General features: G+C 39.9%; 1 protein-coding gene across 1 annotated transcript in view; it reads left to right on the forward strand.

The window, feature by feature from the left end:
- The first annotated feature begins 227 nt into the window (after window positions 1-227).
- The window catches only part of anos1 (anosmin 1), a 138,778-nt gene continuing 116,403 nt past the window's right edge, over window positions 228-22,602 (forward strand). Inside the window, exons 1-2 of the mRNA XM_008107183.3 lie at window positions 228-440; window positions 19,176-19,223. Of these exons, the coding sequence (XP_008105390.1) occupies window positions 228-440; window positions 19,176-19,223 (261 nt within the window). The remainder of the gene's footprint in view (window positions 441-19,175; window positions 19,224-22,602) is intronic.

The following is a 22,602-nucleotide window of genomic DNA, read 5'->3' on the forward strand; positions in this document are numbered from 1 at the left end:
GCGGGAGGGAGGCGGGGGCTTGGAGGGAGTTGAATGATTGAACTTTTTTTGGCGCGCCCCCTCTTCTCCCTCCTTGGCTCGCGCTCTCTCTCGCCTCTTTCCCTCTGAGCAGAGTTTCAGCCGCGCTGCTCGGCGAGGTGGCAGCGTCTCCTTCTTCGCCTCCCGCTTCCTGAGGCGCCCCGGGCCGGCGTTTGCCTCCTCTTCCTCTTCTTTTCACTCAGCGAGCCATGGGGCAGCGGCGGCGGGAGCCCTGCGTGGCCTGGCCCCTTCTTCTCCTGGCCCTGGCCGCCGGCTGGGGCTCCGTGGCGGGAGACATGGCTCTTTCCCGGCGGCAGGACGACTCTTTCTCGGCGGCCAGCAGCGTCTACGGCGCCCGGTGCGCCTCCAGGTGCCTCAGCCTGCAGATCACGCGCATCTCCGCCTTCTTCAAGCATTTCCAGGTGAGGCGCCCACCCTGGCCAGCAAGTCCCCGCGAGTTCCCAGGGCCCCCGCTCGCCTCCAGGGCTCGCCGCACCTGCCGGAGCCCGCGGCCGGGAAAGGGGCGCCCAGGCTGGGCTTTGGGGGAAGCCGCAGGGGTGGCTGGGCTCCGAGGGAGGCGCGGGGAGCCGCTCTTTGGCTGGGTGGCCATCTGTCGGGGGCGCTTTGACTGTGTCCCTGCAGGGCAGACCGGGGTTGGGACGGGTGGCCCTTCGCCTTGCGATCTCTTCCAACTCCAGAAGCCTATGATCCCGTGAGCCTCTCTGAGTTCAAATCCCCCAGATTTGGGGCAGAAGTCCCCGAGAGGACTCGCGTGGACCTTTGGCTTCAGCTCCGGCTTCCTTGGCTTCCTCCTGCAGCGCAGCTCTTCCAGGGGACGAAGCCTCGCATTTCGGGTGGGGACATCAGGGTTGCCGGAAGCCTTTCATGGCTGGAACCACTGGGTTGCTGTGAGTTTTCCGGGCTATATGCCCATGTTCCAGAAGCATTCTCTCCTGACACTTCACCCACTGGCAGGCATCCTCAGAGGTTGTGAGGTCTCTTAGAAACGATTCAAGTGGGCTTTATAAATCTATGGGAGAAAGGACTCTTGTCTGCTTGAGGCAAGTGTGAATGGTGCAATTGGCCATCTTGATTAGTATTTAATGGCCTTGCAACTTCAAAGCCTGGCTGCTTCCTTCCTGGAGGAATCCTTTGTTGGGAGGTGTTAGCTGGCCAGGATTATTTCCTGTATGGAATTCCCCTGTTTTCAGAGTGTTGTTCTTTATTTACTGTTCTGATTTTAGAGTTTTTTAAAATACCAGATTTTGTTCATTTCCATGGTTTCCTCCTTTCTGTTGAAATTGTCCACATGCTTGTGGATTTCAGTGACTACTCTGTGTAGCCTGACCTGGTGGTTGTTAGAGTGGTCCACCATTTCTGTGTTCTCAAATAATATGCTGTGCCAGGTTACACTTTTCAACCGGGTTTCTCAACAGGGGGAAGGGTGAGGCTCGAGTGAGGCTCTGCCAGGAACTGGGTCTGTTTAGCTTGGAGAAGAGAAGCCTGAGTGGGGACAGGATAGCCATGTTTAAATACTTGAAAGGAAGGAGCAAGCTTGCTTTCTGCTGCTCTGGAGACTAGCACAGGATTCAAGGGATTCAAGCTTCAGGGAAAGAGATTGAGCATCCTTCCAGCTCCCAATATGTTTTGTAAGCTTGTGTGACTCTGCCTTAGGAAGAACTTCTTGAGGGTAGGAGCTGTTTGGTAGGGGAATACACTGCCTTGGAGTGCGAGGAGTCTCCTTCTCTTGAGGTTTTGAAGCAGAGGCTGGATGGCCATCTGTCCAAAAGGCTTTGATGGCATTTTTCCTGCATGGCAGAATGGGATTGGACTGGATGGCCCTTGTAGTATCTTCCAGCTGTAGCAGTGCTTTGAGCATTGGACACTTCTGGAGTCATAAAATCATAGAATTGGAAGAGACATCGTGGGCCATCCAATCCAACCCCCTTCCAAGAAGCAGGAAAATTGCATTCAAAGCACCCCTGACAGATGGCCATCCAGCTTCTGTTTAAAAACCTCCAAAGAAGGAGCCTCCCCCACACTCCAGGGCAGAAAGTTCCACTGCTGAACAGCTCTCACAATGAGGAAGTTCTTCCTAATGTTCAGGTGGAATCTCCTTTCCTGTAGTTTGAAGCCGTCATTCCATTTGTTAATCTCCAGAGCAGCAGAAAACAAATTGCCCCCTCATCTCTATGAATTCCCCGGTTCAAATCCCCACCAGGCCATGGAAACCCACTGGGGGACCTTGAGCAAGTCACACTCTCAACCTCAGGCAAAGCCCCCTTTCAAACATGCTCTGAACAAATCTTCCCAAGAAAACCTCAGGATCTGTTTGCCCTAGGCAAACAGTAGCAAAGTGTGACATATGGATATGTGATTTATAAGGGTGAAGGGAGAGTGTCAATACATGTTTTGGCTGTGGAGTGGTAGTTATTCATACAGATTAAATTACAGTTTTCAAAACTTGAAAACCCAAAGCAATGGAGCAAAGTTAAGCATCTTGGGGGTTGCAATCCTGTACACAGTTGAGAGTAACTTGTACCAAACTCTGTGGGATTTCTTTCTGAATAAGCAGTGACAGGATTGTATTGTTAAAAGAAAATGATGGACATTCATCTAGGTGCAGAGCCTCCCACTTATACCTCTACATGGCCAGAATAGGAAAAAGCTTTTAAATAAAATAAAAAAACCAAAACCCAAGACTGTTGATTTCTTCTTTTCATCCCCTTCTTGCAGATTCATGTAAATAATATGTTTTCCATCTCGTTAAGGCTCTGTATACAGCTGCTGTATATTCTTCATTGCTTGTAAAAAAAATGGAATTGTTCATTTCTGGATATGGGGATGATGGATCTACCATAGATTACTCATTAAGACACTTTCTTATGATAATATTATTATCAGGCAGGCTGATAAAAAGACAGTTGGACATTCTTTCCCAACTGGTTCATGTGGTCCTTTTGAGTAAGCAAAGTGTGAAAAATCATCTGGATTAACCAACCTGCATTAAAAAGCAGATTTCCAATGGGCATTTTGTATTTATGTGCTGAATGGGACAGTTGCTTGGTTTCAGATGATGAACTTTCAAGCTTTCTTCTCACCTCAACCATTTATTCTGCCTGCAGATGCTGCACAGAATGGTCCCTGTTGAACAGAGTGAATTGGAGAAAGGGAAGGAGGGGGTGTCCGCCAAACTGGGCAGAAGCATCTTCTGTACAGAGAAACTGAATTCTTGAACCAATCTTGTGAATTTCTCTGTATTGTTTGAATCCTGAAATAACAGAGAATTCTCAAGCAGATATTTTATTTGTTCTTGCTAGCTGAGTCTTGCTCTTTGTGTGCATGTGTGTTTGAGTGTGTGTGTGTGTGTGTGTGAGAGAGAGAGAGAAACTGGGTAAAGTGATGTTTTCTCTAAATTTTTATCATGGTTAATGAATTCAGATCTATGTTCTAAAGTTGTACTTTTGTAACATGAATTGGAAATATCAGTTTACTTATACGTTAGCTAAGGATAGTTCACCACATTGACCTTTACTAAGTTGAGAATGCTAAATTCCATTCAAATCTGTGGATGATAACCTGTCTTTATAAGTTTGGGATGTAAGTTAGGAAAACAGGTTGTTTTGGAAAAGGTGACTCCTAAATACAGAGAGAGGAGATGTTTTTTCATTGAGTCTCTGCAGGTGTCCCATTAACTGTATATTGGGACTGGCAATTATTATGAAAACACAGGGTATGTAACATGTAACTTCTATGCTTTTTGGCACAGGAAAATAGGCTGGGATAATTCTCTTAGAGCATTGATAAATGTATCATGTTTTTGCTTTGTATAGAAAATAGAGCCAGAAAAGAGAAGTGGCTGTCTTTTTGAGCCTGAATGAGTAGCTGCTTAAGGGGATTGATGACAGATGATTAGGTTTTCAGAACTTTGCCTAAACATTTTTACAGGGTATTAGTATTCTGTGTTTATGTTTGTATCTATGTGCTCACATTATGTGGTCACATTACTGACATTAGCTATTTGTACTACCTTTTTAGATGTTTTTTAAATTTGCATTAATAAAAGGACTCAAAGATCTTTTGGAACAGGTGTTTCATCTTCATGAATTGGCTGTTGTTGTTTTTCTTTGCCTTCATGTCGTTTCCGATGTGTGGTGACCCTAAGTGTCATGGGATTTTCTTGGCAAAATCTGTTCCAAGAGGGTTTGCCATTGCCTTCTTCAGAGGCTGAGAGGGTGTGACTTGCCCTGAGTGAGTGAGTGGGTTTCCATGGCTACGTGGGGATTCAGATCCACATCTCCAGAACCCTAGTCAGGTGCTCAAACTACTACACCGTATGGTGATAAGACAAGCTTTTAAAACCATAACTTTTGTAAACTATGTCAAACTTCAATGATTGCATTGCTCCCAGAATGTATTCTTATAAATAAACTAATTCAGCAATGCAGAAAACAAGGTGCTTGACTATTGTGATAGCGAAAACACAGATGTTACATGTTGTTACGTGTTTTGTCATGTAAGCCTTACAGAGAATAGAGGCAATGGTATCTGAATGGGAGTTTGAGTTGGGCTAGGCAGACACCATGTATTCTTGTATCCTACCAACACTAATTAACATGTTCAGGTTTTTTCTTCCATTGTTATCTGTGCTTATACACATCTTTCACTTTCCACTGCACAAAAATATAGAATGTACTGAGGCCATACTTAGCCCCAAAGTCAGAACTGCCTTTGGATCATATGAGACAAACAGCGCAGTCTTGCATATGGCTGTCTGAAATGCACTGAGCATGCTCCTCGCGTGTATACAACTGTGGATTTTCTTGTAATGTGTCCCATTTATTCAGAACCTGGAACCTAAACAGAAATCTTTACAGAAAGCTTTCCAAAGTGTATTGAAACAACTTCTGGACTTTACTATAAGCACCTATGTGACTCATGTTCCCATCCCAGAACTCCATTCTCCAAAAGAGAGTCAAGCAGATTTTTGTTTTGACTGTACAGACTACACAATCAGCTTTGCTATAGTCAAAGGAGGGGAATAAAAGTACTTTCTTTAAGAAGAGGATTACATTGTGCATCTCATGCTCATTGCAAAGTGCTAAATCAACACTGTGGGAAGGGCTCTGGGCTTCTGTTGTTACTTTGGTATGTCAAGTTAAGTATACTTACTTAAGCCCTCTTAAAATAAATAGAGCTCAGTTTTATGTTACAGAATGTGGAGTTACAGTCTAGGTATAGATTGTACCTGATGTTATAATGTTACAGGTGTGACCTCACTGGTTTTAGCAGTAGAATTTAGCACATCTCATGGCATTGAATCACCATGTATTTTGGAGAATCTCAGCAATTTTAAACATATTTGTTATAATTCTGGCCAGTCTAAAAACCTATGCAGAGATTTTTTTTTTGTCAAATTCATACATTTTCAATCCAGTTTGACTTTGCAACATATTGATGACACAAGTGGCTTAAGAACTTTGATATTTACATCTCAAATATTTGCCTTTTATATCCCCTCTCACATGCATTCTCTTAATTTTGATTGTGATGTAGATTTTTGGTGGAGTGAGGAGCAGAGTAATTATAACAACAGATTAATGCAAACCATTACACTCAATTTGAGGTACTTGGATAAAAAAGAAGCTAGCATGTGAGGCATTAATGTCTAAAGTTGTTTCTGGGACTTACTTCCACTAAGACTGAGAAAGTGTGATCTTTCCAAGGTCACCCAGTGGTACTGTGGCTGGGGGGTAGGGGGTGGGATTCGAACCCTGATCTCCCAAAGTCCTAGTCCAACTCTCAAACCACAAGACCTTACTAGGGACCTCATCAAACTAGAGCTTGAATCCACTTTAAATGCATTTTGGGGAGGGGGCTTTAAACAGGTCAGTCAGACAGGTCCTGGGCCTCACCAAACTACAAACCCCAGAGTTCTGCAGGAGGCATACACCAGATTTAAAGTGGATTCATGCTTTAGTGTGATGAGGCAGTAGGGTCTGTTTCATGAAGTAGACAGGCAGCACAATAAAAGATCAGTTAGTAGTAATATGAAACTGAGGACTTCATCACATCAACTATTATTCCACTATTGTTGCATTAGCATAGAAAATGGATGCATACTAGATTGAGCTCCTTTGATGCCACACCTCTTTTCAGTAGCAAACTTGAGCCCAATCACCATTCCATGCTCCCACAGCTAGGCATCTGCACCCTCACAACCGTGCCCTACTGCAGCTTCTTATTTTAAATTTTTAACATAACTGTGGAAATTCAACCTTAAAAACAAAGAAAAGAGGAATATATACATATATAACAGAAGGAAAACAACCAGCTTGGGAATAGCAAGGGGGAGTGGAAAAGGAGGAGAATCCTCCTTCTTAACATCACATAATGACTGATGTACTGGCACAGAAGTGGAAGGGATCCAATGCACTAAGATTGGCACTAGGTATGTAGCAGGACTAGAAGTTCTTGATGTGTGTGTGTGTGTGGGGGGGGGGGGGGAGGGAGGTAAACAAACCAGTAGAGGGGGGCATTCTTTGGTCCATTTTGCCTGTCTTGTGTGATAAAATACATTGTCCTGTTGAACTCAGTGGTCGACATCATAAAATGAAAAGGCATGAGGTGAATTGGCAGACTATTATAGGTTCCACTGTAAATTATAAAAATCTTACATGTAGAATGAATGGATGAAAATAAATTCCCTACTCCCTTTTAAAACTTATATTTCCACATGAAACTAAGTATTAACACTGATAGAAAAGCTGCTTAAGGGAATGTATAAATGCAGTGAAAGACTAATTAAGCCAGATAAAGGCCAGAAAGTGAGAAATCAGGTGTGCAGTGGTTTGAGTGTTGAACTACAACTCTGCTCAGGCATGAACCTACTGGGTGTCCCTTGATAAATCACACTGTAGCAGTGTAGCAGCATGGGTACTCCCCTCTCAGAACAAATTCTGCTACCCTCCCCCCCCCCCCCGGTAGGTTCACTTAGTATAGCCCTAAGTTGGAAATGACTTAAAGCAGGCATGGGGCAAACTTTGGCCCTCCAGGTGTTTTGGACTTCAACTCCCAGAAATCCCAGCCAGTTTACCAGCTGTTAGGAATTGTGGGAGTTGAAGTCAAAGACACCTGGAGGGCCAAAGTTTGCCCATGCCTGATTTAAAGGCACACAAGCAGTATGACTGACACCTGCCTTTTTATCTTACAAAGTATTTGAACTTCACAAAGAAGATGCAAATAACGGCTTCTTACTTTTTTGTCTATACCTACTTTGGCCTTGATCCAATTAAACTTGAATAGACCCACTGAAAAAATTGAATCTGAATGCATTTATCATTCAGCAGTGGACTTGCTGGTTCTAGTCTAGCTGGGACTAAAGTAGGTGTAAATGTTTGAAGTCAAGTTATTATTTGTAGTCAGTACAAATAAAATACAATGAAAGAAAGTACATAGAAATTCACGTTATTGTTTGAAGAATGTAGTGTGGATTAAGTGTGTGTGTGTCTGTACAGACCTAGATAAATACAGATATTGCATTCCATCTTAGTAATGAGTTAAGGGCTCTAGACAGTAAGGATGTGCTGGAATGTAACTTTAAAAACTGCCTCTTATGGCCATGCATTTTCTTCAGAGGATACAGTAAAAGCAGGAAATCATTAAACATAGTTAATTGTCTTGAAAGGAGATTAAGCTTTTTTGAAATTAAAAAAGCCCTGATGTCATTTGGTTGTAACTCTTTTTGTTTTATAGTCTCACTGGCTAAAGGAGGCAATTTGCACCAGACACTTTCTAGTGAAAGGCCTTTTTATGTGTGCTCTTTCTTGGCCTGATTTCTTTCCAAGCAAAAACTGCTGACAGAATGCACATTGCCAAACAATAGTGATTACATTTTAATTAGCTGGGGTGAAATAAGCTGCAAATTACTCAGTTAAGACTTAATAACTGCCTGCGCCCCCCCTTCTGCAAATCAATTGCAAATCGCTGACTCTAACCCTAACCTGTGAAAGCACAGTGCAGTCTGTTTAAATTACAGAGGATTAAATTCTTCGAAGACTTGAAATGGTAGTGGTGTTAAAAAAAAGCAATCTGATCTTGTTAATAAATGTTCAGCTCTTTTTTCTTTTAGAAATACAAAGCACCGGAAAGGGATATGGTAAACTTTGTATGGTCTCACGATTTGAGATGTGCAACTGATGACCAGGTCAAGCAGGTGTGTGCAGCATTGTTCTAACATGAAAACAAAGATGATTTTACCGCTGCTACTTTACCATAGCAATTTGAGAAGGTCTTTAAAGTATAAATGACTCCACAGTATTATAAATCATTACCTGTCTTAGATTGTAAAGAAAGCCAAATCCTGAACAGCAGGAGTAATTGTCTTTTTAGTAAGAAATACAAGGCATGTGTGTTCTGTCCTAAGAGAAGACTGATTCATCTGCACCATGCTTTGATTTACTGTGTGGAGACTTTGCTTTGATGGCAGTTAGTAAGCTGGTCTCAAAGGAAGTTAAAGTAGGTTAAATGATGCTTTTACTGGGCCAGCCTCTTCTGGGAATAGTGCACAAGCTTTTGGTGTCTATCTTTTCTTTCCAGTTCAAAACTGTGCACACTTCTTTGCAGCATGGATTGAGTCAGTGGAAAACATGATTTAATGGTGTGTGTGTTCTAATAATGGCCAAAATGCTTACTGCAAATTAAACACAAATGTTCAAATATGGACAGTTGTTGATGTTTGGGACTGCAGGGCAGTGCATAATACAGTAAAACTGGGGGGGGGGGGAGGGAGGAAATCAATGTATGTATTATTTTTAAGCAGTCTTTATTATATGATTTGACAGTGAGGAATTTGCTAAGATTTGGAGTATTTGGAGATCTTATTTATTTGGACAATTTCCAAATTAAATCATGTAGTAAGGTATTTAGCTTCTCTACCAAAGAGTGCTGATTAGTTGGTCTCAAATATTAGCTTGCCTTTTTGCTATTTTGTCCACATAAAAGGAATTGTTGTCATTGTCAGGAAGATAGAGACACACAGTTAGTGTGAGTGCAGTGGGGTAATGGGGGTTGTAAGGAGTGTTCTACCATTAGTCATTGGATTGGCTGAGTTGGTGTGTGACATGAGATTTAGAACAATTGTTTGGGAGATGTCATACCAAAAGCAAAGTATTCTGCTCATATGACAGTTACATCATTCGTGAGTGGTGATGAAAGTCAATCCAGTCAGAATTATGGTAATCCAGGATTGGAGACAGGGAACCAGGGATCATTTTCTGCATTTTTAATGGTGCATTAGTAACAATAACAATAATGTACAGTGGAGCCCTGTGTTCATGAGAGAGACATTTGTGGGCTTTGTGTGGAAACATCAAACCATAAATAATACCAAATCCTATTGAAATGAAGGACTTCTGGGCTGAAAATACAACAAGGTTATTCTGAAGAACCCAGAAAATACCTAGAAAAGACGTATTTTATTGGATGTTCAGAAATGAAACTATGGAGGAAAAGGAGGTTGTACTGTATCTGTAATGTGTAATCCAGTAAGTTGTTTCATAGACAACAGTAACTTGTACATCATGTAATTAGTTTTTTTAGAAAATAATATTTTAAGCTCTATTTCAATGTATCTGAAGGGCACGTACACCATGAAATACTTATTGCACTGAAACCCTCGCTTTTCACAAAAGCTGGGATAGGAGGTGCCTAAGAATGGTAACTTCCCATTTATCCCATTGAAGTCTCTCTGTGTATACATATTTCAGTTTATGTTTGGAATTAAGTTTGATTCCTAATCCAGAGGAGCAAAGGGGATTCGAAATCTGACACATTCTTAGCTCTGGAATAAGGGCTATCTAACTGAATGCAAATATACAGATTATAGTAATTCTAAAAGATGCCTACCAAGTCTCCTTGAAGACCACTAAAAAGAAGATTCTACCACCTTAGGCGGTTCAGCCAAAGCACACCACAGCAAATAGGTGTATTTGGAGCTTGTTTGGTAGATATATCACTCACTGGTGGGGGTAGGTGGACTTCCAATGAAATAGCACTCTCATCCAGCCAAACCCTTCTCAGCTGGCTTTCCACAAGAGGTTATAGAACTGTTTCTTAAAAGGTGACCAAAACAACATCTCAAAAGAGATTTAGTTAAGTATACCTATCAAAAATATTTCAGAATAATATTTTGAAATAGAAATGAAGTTCCCAGATGTCAAGGTTTTACAGGGATTTACAGGGAAAAAATGTAATTTCTGTAGTTTATTGTACAAAGTGTATGTCCAGGGGGAAGGGGCAAAAAACCCCCAAAAAACAACAACAACAAAACAAAACAGTATTCTGAGGTCCCTGCAAAGGACTTCCTAATAAATGATGTAGTATCTTGATGAGCTGTAATATATGCAGATGTATCCATATGTAACTGTATCAGTAGATTATTTCAAGTCTGGACATTATTCAAAATAGATTTCTACGAGGAGACCTTGATTTTTTAAGCTTGCTTGTTCAAGATACACATCAGGCAATTTCCAACTAACATGAATTCCCTTATAATTAATTCTTGGAACTATATGCTACATAATATGAATTAAATCCAGTTCCTACATTTTATGACTTGAAAAGCATCTTGTAAAAATTGGAAATCCCATGACTGCCTTTGCTTTCATATCTATTTTGTATATTTCATATGTGCAATGCCTCACATCCAGATATTTAACAAGAGAAGAAAACAAACTGAGTCTTAGATACTAGTATTGCATTGTGACTTGATGGTGTACTGCGAGGACCAAATGTTTCATTTGTTTTTGAGAAGATGTATGAAATTATACACTGAGTTTTCAAGCTCAGACTGTATTCCTGTAAGTAGACAATAGCCAATTCATCCATTTTACTAATCCCTGCATTATATTTTTATCAAGCAGAATGAAACCTAGTGTATGTCTTTACAATCTTCCAAGTAGATGTGGATTTTCTTAAAGACCTGTGAATAGTCAGTCTGTGATGGGAATAGAAAAAAAATCTTACTGTGAATGTATAATGCTATTTTATAAAGAACCATCCATTAATACATCTAACCTAGTGTTGCCTAATGGCAGTAGCTATGTTTTTTTACAGGGCCACATGGATCTTCCACATTCATAGTAAACAAAGGGGCAGGATTTAATTTGGGATTGTCTATATACATGTGATCTACTTAATGTATACTAGAGTCTCGCTTATCCAACATAAACGGGCCAACAGAACGTTGGGTAAACGAAAATAAGGAGGGATTAAGGAAAAGCCTATTAAACATCAAATTAGGTTATGATTTTACAAATTAAGCACCAAAACATCATGTTATACAACGAATTTGACAGAAAGAATAGTTTAATACGCAGTAATGCTATGTAGTAATGACTGTATTTATGAATTTAGCACTAAAACATCGCAATGTATTGAAAACATTGACTACAAAAACATTGGCTACTAAAAGGCAGATTGCGTTGGATAATACAGAACGTTGGATAAGCGAGACTCTACTGTATATGCTTGTGAGAGCAGGTGGTAATGAGAACAAAAGAGACAGAGAACACTTAAAGGTAATTCTGAACAAAATTTCCCCATTTGTATTTAGTTGTTTTTCAGTTCTGATAAAATGAGATGTGTTTTCATTTTCACAATGACATTTCAGCTGAATTCAAATTACTGTGCTGTAATATTTTTAGGGCTAAATCTATAGCAGTTTTATTACAAGTTGGGGATGTATGTATGTCAGCATCCCAAAAACCACAGGAAAACTATCATAATTAACTCATCTACAGTATTTATAAAATGCTCTCTAGAATCACTCTTGTAGAATAAAGAGGGGTAATTATAATTATGAAGATGGGCTACAACAGGGAGAAGAACCTCTGCTTCTGCACCTCACCATGCTCTTTCCCCTTCCCTTATGGTAAGAAAATGAGTGGGCGACAGGTGAAATTGAGCTCTTGAATTTAGGAAGGTGAAATTTAAATCTCCTCTTGTCATTATTCCTTTATTAACTGAACAGAGGGACTTCGTACAGACAGGGGAGAGATACAAAATTAAAAAAAGATTATGATTATCTGAACATACTGCCAAGTTTTGTCTGAAATTTCACTACAGGGAGTTTGCTTACCTATTGCAAATGTAGCCCTTGGTCTCAAAAAGCTTCCTCATCCCTATGCAGTGAACCTTTAGTAGGTGTCACAGTTGTAGGGAGCCAACGTGGTGTAGTAGTTTGAGCACTGGACTATGACTCTGGAGACTAGGGTTTGAATTCCCACAGTCATTAAACCAATTGGATGGCCTTGGGAAAGTCATACTTTCTCACCCCTCAGATGAAGATAATGGCAAACCTTTTCTGAACAACTATTTCCAAGAAAACCATGTGATAGGTTTGCCTTAAGGTCGCCATGGGTCAGAAACAACTTGAAGGCACGCAACAGCAACAATCACAGTTGTAGTCCTGCATTTAATTTCCACATATTGTTTGAATATTATCATAAATTGAAAAATGATATTGGCATAGGGTGGCCTTAGGACATGACTACTAGTGTACAAATCATTCTATTGTATTTTGAAATATTGATAAAATATTATCATAGCTCCTAAAATATTTGTGTGTGTGTGTGTGTTTATTAAGTTTCAGCAAAAAACATACATAATGAAAAAGGACAAAAAGAATGATACACTTATACCAAACAAACATAACATAATCCAATAAAATAAAATAAAATAAAATTAGAATACAATGGCTTTATTGCTATTGTGCTATTGCACAATAAAAATAAAAAAATATATAAATTCACACAGCCATATAACCCAGAATATCAAGGAAGATAATCCACAGTATCTGCTTTGAACTAGATTATCTGAATCCACACTGCCATATAATCCAGTTCAGTGTGGATTTTATACAGCTGTGTGGAAGGGGCCTGATGCTGGATCTACACTGCACCATATCCCAGGATCTGATCCCAGATTATCTGTTTATCCCAGATTATCTGGCAGTGTAGACACATATAGTCCAGTTCAAAGCAGGTAATCTGGGATCAGATCCTGGAATATAGGGCAGACAGGCCTCAAACCTGTTTTGTTAAACCCGCCTCAGGTTAATCCAGAGTAAACTGGGATCTCCCAGTTTACTCTGGATTAAAAAATACCTCAACAGATTTTGAAGCCTGTGGTGTGTTGTGGCTCTGGGGATTGACTCTCAGAACTGCCTTTCACGATCCCTAGGGCCAACCCCAATTGCCATTCCAGTTGTTTGGGCTCTAAAAGCTTGAGGGAGTGGGAGAGCACTTCACCCACCCCTCCCAGCCTCTAGTTTCCCCTTCAATTTACCAGAGGGGGCTGGCTTCATCCTCAGGCCCCTCAATTTCCGGTAGCTTTCCCAGAGGAGCTTGAGGATGCAGCCAGGCCCCTTTGGTAAGTTTAGAGGGGAAATGGGGGACTGTTGGCTGACTAGATGCTTTCCTGGCTTGAGTTCTGGTCTCCCTGGTAGGACATGTAGCCACCCACCACCTTGAAAAATCCCAGCTTTTGGGACTGCTGTGTGGCCTCAATCCTGAGAGGAACTGGCATTTAAAATTATAGTTTTTCACAGGATTTTGGCCTGTATGTAAGTGCCCATAAATCCATCCTGAGAGATCTGTTAAAAGCCATTATCATAGTGTGGAATTATCCTCTTTTTTTTTTTACTGTGATTGACTAGAGAGGTCTTTTCATGTGTTAAATCCAGGTACTCTTGCCTCTTAGTTCTAAGTTATATTCAAAGTGTGAAAGGAAAAAATTGCAAGTAGCTAGAAATAAAAGCAACACTTGCAGTTCCTTTGTAACTTGAATCGGTTGCCTTTCTCTTTTTAAGATCTTGTATTTCTTTTATTTATGTTTATCTAATTGCAAATTTCAGGAAATTACTTTCTAGAGATGTGCAGTGTGCAGCCCTCTTATTTGTGGATTTGAATGTATATGTTTAGTACAACATGCCACACCATCATAGGCTAGAGTGATGTTAGGAATTCCTCATTTTTAATGACATTGAAATGTTGTGTTATTGGTTTTGCCCCTGTCTTCTGCAGATACTTCTACTCTATATTGCCCACATATGTAGACCCAACACTGAGGAAGCCAGGGTATACAGTCTTTAAAGACAGGCTGATTTACCCACCCTATGCCACTTCTTCTCCCCTTTCACCATGGAGCCCTTCCCATGATGCACACCAATTTCCGACTGGGCTCCATGGTAAAAGAGGAGAGGAATCGGCACTCTGCCACCGTGTTGCCTTAGGAGCAATGGGGGAAGCCAGGCGGTGACACTTCCTCCTATGGAATGGGGGTCAGGGTAAATTGCGCAATGCGAGTGTTCTCCATACACCCCGCCAGGACCCCCATGGATTCGCCACTATGCATGGTAAATCCTCAGCCTAATGTGATGAGGTCGTTAGTAAATCAGGCAAGAGGTAAAGGCTATTGAAAACAGTAGTTCTCAACCTTTGGCCCTCCAGATGATTTAAATGGAATTTTAAGAGACATTATCCCTAGAAACCAGAAATCAAAGGACTTAAACATCTAAAGATCCAGCAGCTGAGAACCACTATTTGAACCACTGGTGAACATGTTAGAGTCCACCTGTGCTCTGAAGTGGTACTATCTAGGAAAAGTTGCCATTTTTCCTAGGAGTCTGAAAACAAGAATTCCCTCAGTTATAGATGGATGCTTCTAGAGGAATGTTTTAAGAACACAGAAAATGAGAGGGAGTTGTGGATTTTAAACTAAACCCATTTCTGTTCATTATACATTACATTTTCTTTAGTTCATTCTCTGAAGAAGAGCCTGAGGTGCTAAATATATCAGGATATAAATCTATTTGCATCTTTAGCCTTGGATTTGGCTGGTATACGTCTTCCATCTGCCATGATCAATTTTGTCAAATACCATCAGATCATTACATGTCTGAAAAAAGCATACTTCATGATTTTGTAATTTACATCTTTGTCCTTGGGCACTGGGATGAAGTGAAACAGATGAGGAAAACGTTGCTCCCTGTTCAAAAGGATTTTCTTTCACATTCCTGAAAATTGATTTTCTGTCATTTTTGGTTATGAACAGAAAGATATTGGAAAATACCTCGAATGAATTTTTAAACAATTTGTGCATTGCCGAGCAATATGTGTATATACTGTTCATATAGCTGTTCAATACACAGTAATATTGCTGTACATTTGGCGAGTTTGTTCAGTTATGAATGAGTGGCCTGGCCCTTTTGTCTCATTAGTATTAATCTGTGTTTATGTGTTATTTATTATGCAATGCTTTTGACACGAAATAAATAAAGCAGCTTGACAATATTTTAGGACTTCTGCCATAGAACTCAATGCCCCCCATCACACCCGGCTAACTACTTTCGGGGCAGCTCAATGGCTGAAGTGCTGCTGCCACTGAAGACATTGCGATGGCAGACAATGGCAGGCTCCCTGTCTTTCCATAAAGAAAGATGAGTCAAGCCACCAATAAAGGGTTTCCCCCATGTGATGAGGAAGGTGGAGGAGCCACAACGGAACAGGGTGTGGGGCGACAGGTCCCCAGGCCTCCTTTGCGACCGCTGGTGGGACGTGGTGATCAGGGACATCTTTAGTGGCACATATGAAAAGGTTGTCAGTCAATTCCTGGTGCTTAGCAGTAAAGTTTAATGATAAGGCTTAAGCCAGCCATGAATGTATAACACTGTTTGGGATGTGTTCGTGGCCAGATTAATGTTTCTTAACATAAAAGAAAACAGCTAATGTGAGTAATTACTAACACCTCTCAAATAGCTATTGTTATTCAACAGTTAGTGATTTTTTTTAATCTATCCACATTATGTGTTAAACGAAGAGGCAGCAAGTGATCTAGAAAGAAATAATGCCACTTTGCCTTAGTAGGTCTGGCCCTATATAAAAGTAATGCAATGAAATCTATAGAGTTTATGAAGCATCAATTTCCTGGTTGTTTCTAGTAAGTCTGAAATAAGATAGAGTAACTGAGACTAGTTTAATTTCCAATATTCTATTTTTGGTAGGATTCTAGAGTGTGTTGTGGCCTCTAAACTGCAGGTGCTTCTGGATGAAACAGATTATCCAGATTCATTTCAGTCTGGTTTCAGGTCTGACAATGGAAAAAGAGACAGGCTATTCACCTTAGTAAATGTCTTACAAGGAACACATCCCTGTTAATCCTGCTAGACCCCTCAATAACTTTCAGTAACTTTGACCACAGTATTTTTCTGTATTACCTCTCTGGATTAAAAGAGACACTGTTTTACAGTAGCTTGGTCTTTCTTGAAGAGGGAAACTCTGAAGGTGGTGCCGATGGATGCCTAATAGTTACCCTGTCCACTAGCCTGAGGTATTTTTCAGTATTCAGTTTTGTCCCCCATGCTGTTTAATATTTACATGAAACCTCTGAGAAAGGTCATCTGGAGTTCTGGGATTAGGTTGAGGGCTTGTTTCCTTTCCATTTGATTGCAAGGACACTTTTTCTGTACTAAACCAGGTTCTGCTGTCAGTAATAGACTGGAGGAAAGTGAGTAGATGAAACTTAATCCAGCCAGGACAGAAGTGTTTCTGTTTGGATTAAGTTTCAGTTTGTTCACCTTCCTCCATTCTATTACTGACTGAGGAACCCAGTGTAGTAAAAGAAACAGTGTCTTTGAAATCAGGAGATAAGACCTAAACTGAATCCCAGGTGTCAGTCAGAAGGCAAATCAAGGAATAGGTATATAGCTTGTGCCTGAATGTCCCAATTTCAGCCGTTTATCAGTAGTGCATTTGCACAATTAAAATTAGTGCACCAGCTGTACTCCTGGCCTTGCTTAATATCTGGACACTTAGGCTCAAAATTGAGTGCAGGAGAACACCAAGCTGCAAGTGTGAGAATTCAAGGGGAATGCAATCTATCCAGTACAGTACCTTGTTCCCTGATCTGCCATTTGACTGACTTCTGTCTTGTTGGGATTAAGCTTCAGTTTGTTTCCCGCCATCGAGTCCATCATTGATGGCAGACATTTGTTTAATACTAAGACAGTATCCTTGGAATAAGAGAGAAAGGAGAAATAGAGTTGAGAGTCATCATCTTATTGGTGACACAGTACACCAGAATTCTGGATAACCTCTCCCAGTGGTTTCATGTAGATATGAAACAGCATGGTGGACAAAAGTTGTGCCTGAGGGCCTCTGGAACCAATGGCCAGGACATCAAATAGGAGCCCTGGACAGTACCACCTTCTGAATTTGCCCCTCCAAGAAAGACTAGAACCATAGAGTAGTGTTCCCTGCCCCATTCTAGAGAGGCAGCCCAGACGGATACCATGGTGAATGATATTGCAAGCTGCTGAGAGGTCCATCAGAACCAACAGGAACAGTCCTCTTCTCTAGTTCCTTGTGTAGGCCACCAAAGTGACTAGAACTGTTTCTGTCTTATCATCCATCTTGAAACCAAATGGAAATAGATCTAAACAACTCATATGTATAGTATATAATGTATTACACCTTGGGTAATTTAATATGGGAAATTTTAAAAACATCCTTTTTAGAAGTTTTAAATAGTTTTTAAACCTCACAAATTTTAAACAATCTGTTTTTGGATTTATATTGTGCCATGTAATATAGTAATAACATTTTTATTTTGCTACGAATGTTTGCAGTAGTCTATGGCTATAGGCAATAAAATTTTGAAATCAAGATTATCTGTTTAATCCAGGAATTGAGAGTAGTGGGAGAATCAATAAAAGAATCAGCAGAGTGTGTGTATGGATATTTATTGGGGTATTATTCCAACCAATATATTCCAAAGGCAAGAGGGCTTAACCTGAAAGGAGGCCACACAGCCGTAAAATAATGCAGCTAGTTACTGCTAATCTGTTATTGCAATCATTGCTCTTTTCTGTCAGTCTCTCATAAGAAGAAGGAATGAATAAGAAGTAGAAAGTAGTGCATGAAATATTACTTTAAAGTTACTGCTGGCTAGGTTTAGTAACAGGAAATAATAAATCCTTGACTGGCACTAAGTCTGCTGAAGCATTCTTGTTAACTTATGTTATTTATGGCATCCTCCTAAACTTTTATTTCTGTTCCTGTCCTTTCATAAGCATTTGCACAAGTATTACGTTTCACAGTTATACATGTGCTTTAATACATTGAGGATAATTTATGAGTCTTTGCTGCCAACCATAAGATCAGTACATTTGAAGTTCTGACTGTTGAAGATGTAATGTACTTTTCAGTTTAAGATCTGTCAAGATGTAAGTATTTTTATTTGTAAATATTATGGAAAGGTCCTTCCGTTGGCTGGTTTCATAGCCCTAAGATCCACTGACAGAGAAGTTTTTGAATACAGTGAAGGTTTTCCTTATTGCTCCACTGGCAGAGAAGGATCTACAGCACTGGAGTGTTTTACTGGTGCTGGCAAAGGCACCAAGGAAGTGAGAAAAGTACACCTCTACGGAATCCTAAACTGACTCATAAAACATGCATACCCATGAATATGGAAGTAGTTTTCTACGCATTGGTGTAAAATTAAACATTACCTTCACCATGTCTCACAACATTTTCTCTGTTTTCCCTTCCTCTTCATCTGAATTAGGGATGACTTGGATGCAGTGGATTACACTTATTTATTTATTTATTTACAGCATTTATATTCCGCCCTTCTCACCCCGAAGGGGACTCACTTTGTATTCAAATTAAAACCACGATCAGGTCAACCATGATTAAATGCAGTAAATGCAGTAAAATACATAAATCATTTTGATCACAACATCTGCTCTTTCCCCTCATACTGGTATTTGTAAGGGTTCTTTACCTGGGTTATAAAATAAACATATGGAGGATTTCAACCAGTAGCATTCCTACTAGGATAGGAAAAATGGTGCAGTGGTTGAATGTTGGACTATGACTCTGGAGACCAGGGTTTGATTCCATGCTGGGCAATCTTTTATTGTTTCGCAAATTATCCCTGAAAGTCCAGATTTGTGCAGGTTTAATTCACCATAACTACTTATGCTTATTCAGACTTCCCAAATCTATTAATGTTTGTTGTAAAATGTAGCTGAAAATTAATGTAGAAAGTTTTTGAAGAAGATATATCACTAATGCTCCCTGGTTTTTCTCTTCCAGAATAATGGTTCCTTGGTTTGGTGCCAGAATCACAAACAGTGCTCAAAGGTATGATGATTTTTCAACTTTCTATAGTAATTGCTTGTTGTACTTGTGGATTCATCTGTATGTTTCAAGGTTGCTATTTATAGGAGTTTCTCTATGCACTACAATGTTTTGCCCTATAACATAGTTGCTAGGATCACAATATCTTAATCATATGTAGATTCTTGATAACGGAGCACATATACGTACTACATATATATTTATATGGCTTGCCATTAAGCTATGTGATTAAATTTTAAATAGAACCAAGTGTATTAATATTTTAACTTCCATGGTACACCTCTGTTCTCCTGTTTGGACTCTGTGGGATATAAAAAGTTCCTATTTCAGGTGACTTACTAGTGTTTAAAAGAGCTGAATGTGTCTAATAATATTTATTCTATAGTTAGTAATTCTTGGGAAGGTCGAGTAGCCAATCTTATTTTTAAAAATCTGCTCAAATTCTAAGATGATAGAGGTCCAATATTTTATTCTACCTGGCAATGGAATTTTCTGAAGAGTTAAAACATTTTAGGAGATTTTTGATGGTCTTACAGTTGTCTTTTTGTGTTAGCTGACTTTTTGACCCTCCAAGATTAGAGTGCAAGTGAGCTAATAAGCGTTTGATTCTACTAGAAAAGCATCTTGCTAAGTTGCCTGGAGAGAAGCAACAATGATTCATCAGCTTTAGAGAGTCAACGTGGAACTACAGGGCTTAGGCACTGACTGCTCTTTTCATCCACATACAATGCTGAGTGGAGTGCATCTATTCCACTGCTTCAGAAATTCAGCTGCAAAGCTATTTAACAAGTGCTCTAAGAATTGGCAGAGAAGATGTTATTTAGCCTAGGTAACTCCATGATTCCATAATGTGGAAGACTATGCATTGGACCATGCTGACATCTATATTTTATAGTTGGTTTTTTGAGAAATTGGTAATGAACAAGAACCAAAGCAATGCTTAATCTTTACTAAATACCCTGTTTCCCCGAAAATAAGACATCCCCAGAAAATAAGACCTAGTAGAGGTTTTGCTGAATTGCTAAATATAAGGCCTCCCCCAAAAGTAAGACCTAGCAAAGTTTTTGTTTGGAAGCATGCCCGCCAAACAGAACACCAGAGCATGCAGGATCGGTAAATGTACGTACCATAAAGTGTTGTACATGGAAATATTGGTAGTAACAAGAAATTCTTGATAGGATTCACAGTTTGTCTGGTTATGCTGGTTTGTGATGACAACTACTGTACAGTATATAATAAATGTTCATTTTTTGTTCAATAATAAATGTGAATTCTTCTTCATGGAAAAATAAGACATCCCCTGAAAATAAGACCTAGCTCATCTTTGGGAGCAAAAATTAATATAAGACACTGTCTTATTTTTGGGGAACACGGTAGAACATATTCTGGTTTCTGCTTCATACTGCAGAAAAATACATTAGGTCTTCTACTTTTACAGGGCCTGTGGACTCAGGACTGCTTTCAAAATGGAAACATCACAAATTTTAAAAATCCACTATTTTTTAAACCTGAGAAAACACTTCTCCAGAAATCCATAGGTTCAGGACAACTCTGTGGTCCACCATAGAATCACTCCGGAAAATGTAGCAATTTCAGAGAAAACATATTAATCAAATACAGAAAAGTTAAACCTGCAAATGTGGAGGGCTAACAGTATATTGAGAACTTTACATAAAAATCTGTTATTCTAGGATACCTTGGAAAAGCATTTAATTTTTCCCTCAAATCTGCTTTTTCCAGCAAATTATATGAGTTCATTTTAGGCCCCATCTACACTGCCATATAATGCAGTTTCAAACTGCATTATATGGTCAGCGCATATTCATGTGATGCAGTTTAACTACATTGAACTCTACATTATATGAGTCTATACTGGCTGTATAATACAGTATGAAATCTCATTACGTGTTGTAGTGGAGCCTGTGAGTAACGTTACAAACAGTAGTATGGGTGCGAGAAGGAGAAAAAGGGTTACTCGGGAGCAGGAATCTGATGATGAGCAGCAGAGAACGAGGATTCGGAACATACTTACCCAGGGATTCTCTGGGGATGATGGGTCAATGAGTGAAGGAGAAGAAGGAGACACCATGGACTGGACTAAGATAAGAGAAGTGCAAGCTATTTGTGAGGCACCAACAACTAGTGATACCTTTATGGGGTTCTCTGGGAGTGAAGACTGGCAATCAGGGGATCCAACTGATTCTTGGGGGGGATCTAAGTCTTGACAGGAGATGGAGGAATTGGAGGGAGAGTCAAGGGAATTCACATGAAGAGCTGGGAGCAGCTGCGGGGGATGGTGATGGGGTCAGTTCATCTTCTGATGGTGATTTGTAGATAAAAGTGGGTTCAGGGATGAGGAGTCTTTGCAGAAGGCAAGGTGTTGATGTGCGTTCATGTGCTGGGTGCTGTGTATTGGGAAAGCTTCTTGTAGTCTTGCTGCTGCCTGTTTCATGTTTGGTGTTGGACTCGGATCTGCAGTTTGGACCTGAACCGGGTTGGCTAAAGACGCTACTTCTGCGGACACTGGAGCAACTCAATTTTGAATTCCTCCTGCTTTGACCTTGGACTTCGGCTGACGGTGCTTCTCTTCTTGCAACTCCCTTTGTTAACCATTTGTGTACTGTGCCTTTTTGTTTTGCTTTAGAGCGCTTTGGTTGACTTGTTGCTCTTTGCATCCAGTTAATCTGAATTACATTTCTGTTTACCTTTTGAACCAGGTCTGGTTTGGGTTTTTTGAGTTTTGACCAGTGGAACTGTATTTAGTATCCTTGCATCCTTTCCCTTTTGTTTCAATATACTCTGTTTTGAAGTCACTTTTAAGTCTGGCCCTTTAAGGCGTCTGTGATTCCAACATTATGTGTCAGTGTAGATGTGGCCTCGGTTTTGGATTAGTAGTAGTCATACCCAAAGAGGGTTCTGGAGGTGAAATGTTAAAGAAATACTGTGCAACTGTCTTTCTTCTTCCCAAATGAGAAGGAAAATCCATCATGTTCGTTACTATGAGATGTTTTGAAGTAAGGACAGTCGCTTTTAGGAGAGGCCTTGCAAATTTCATTTCATAAAACACAAAGAAAAGGAACAAGGCTTATGATTATGGCTGATAACTAATATTGGCATGAATAGATTGTGTAAAATTATCTTTCAAAAGCATCTTATTCTTTTATTTCTGAAGAGTTAGTGCTATTTTTTAAAGTGCAAAATTGTATTATACAATTTCATCAGTTTTGGCATTTCTCTCCCATTTAGTCAAGTATTTGTATTGCTATTATAAATATCCTCATGATATAAAATAAATAGCATTCCAAATAGATTTCTGAATAAAGAACAGAGTAAAAAGTCAGAATCTAAAGTTGAATATAGATTAAACATAATAGCTCTTCTG

The sequence above is a fragment of the Anolis carolinensis genome, chromosome 3 (genome assembly GCF_035594765.1).
Source record: "Anolis carolinensis isolate JA03-04 chromosome 3, rAnoCar3.1.pri, whole genome shotgun sequence".
Taxonomy (NCBI): Eukaryota; Metazoa; Chordata; class Lepidosauria; order Squamata; family Dactyloidae; genus Anolis; species Anolis carolinensis.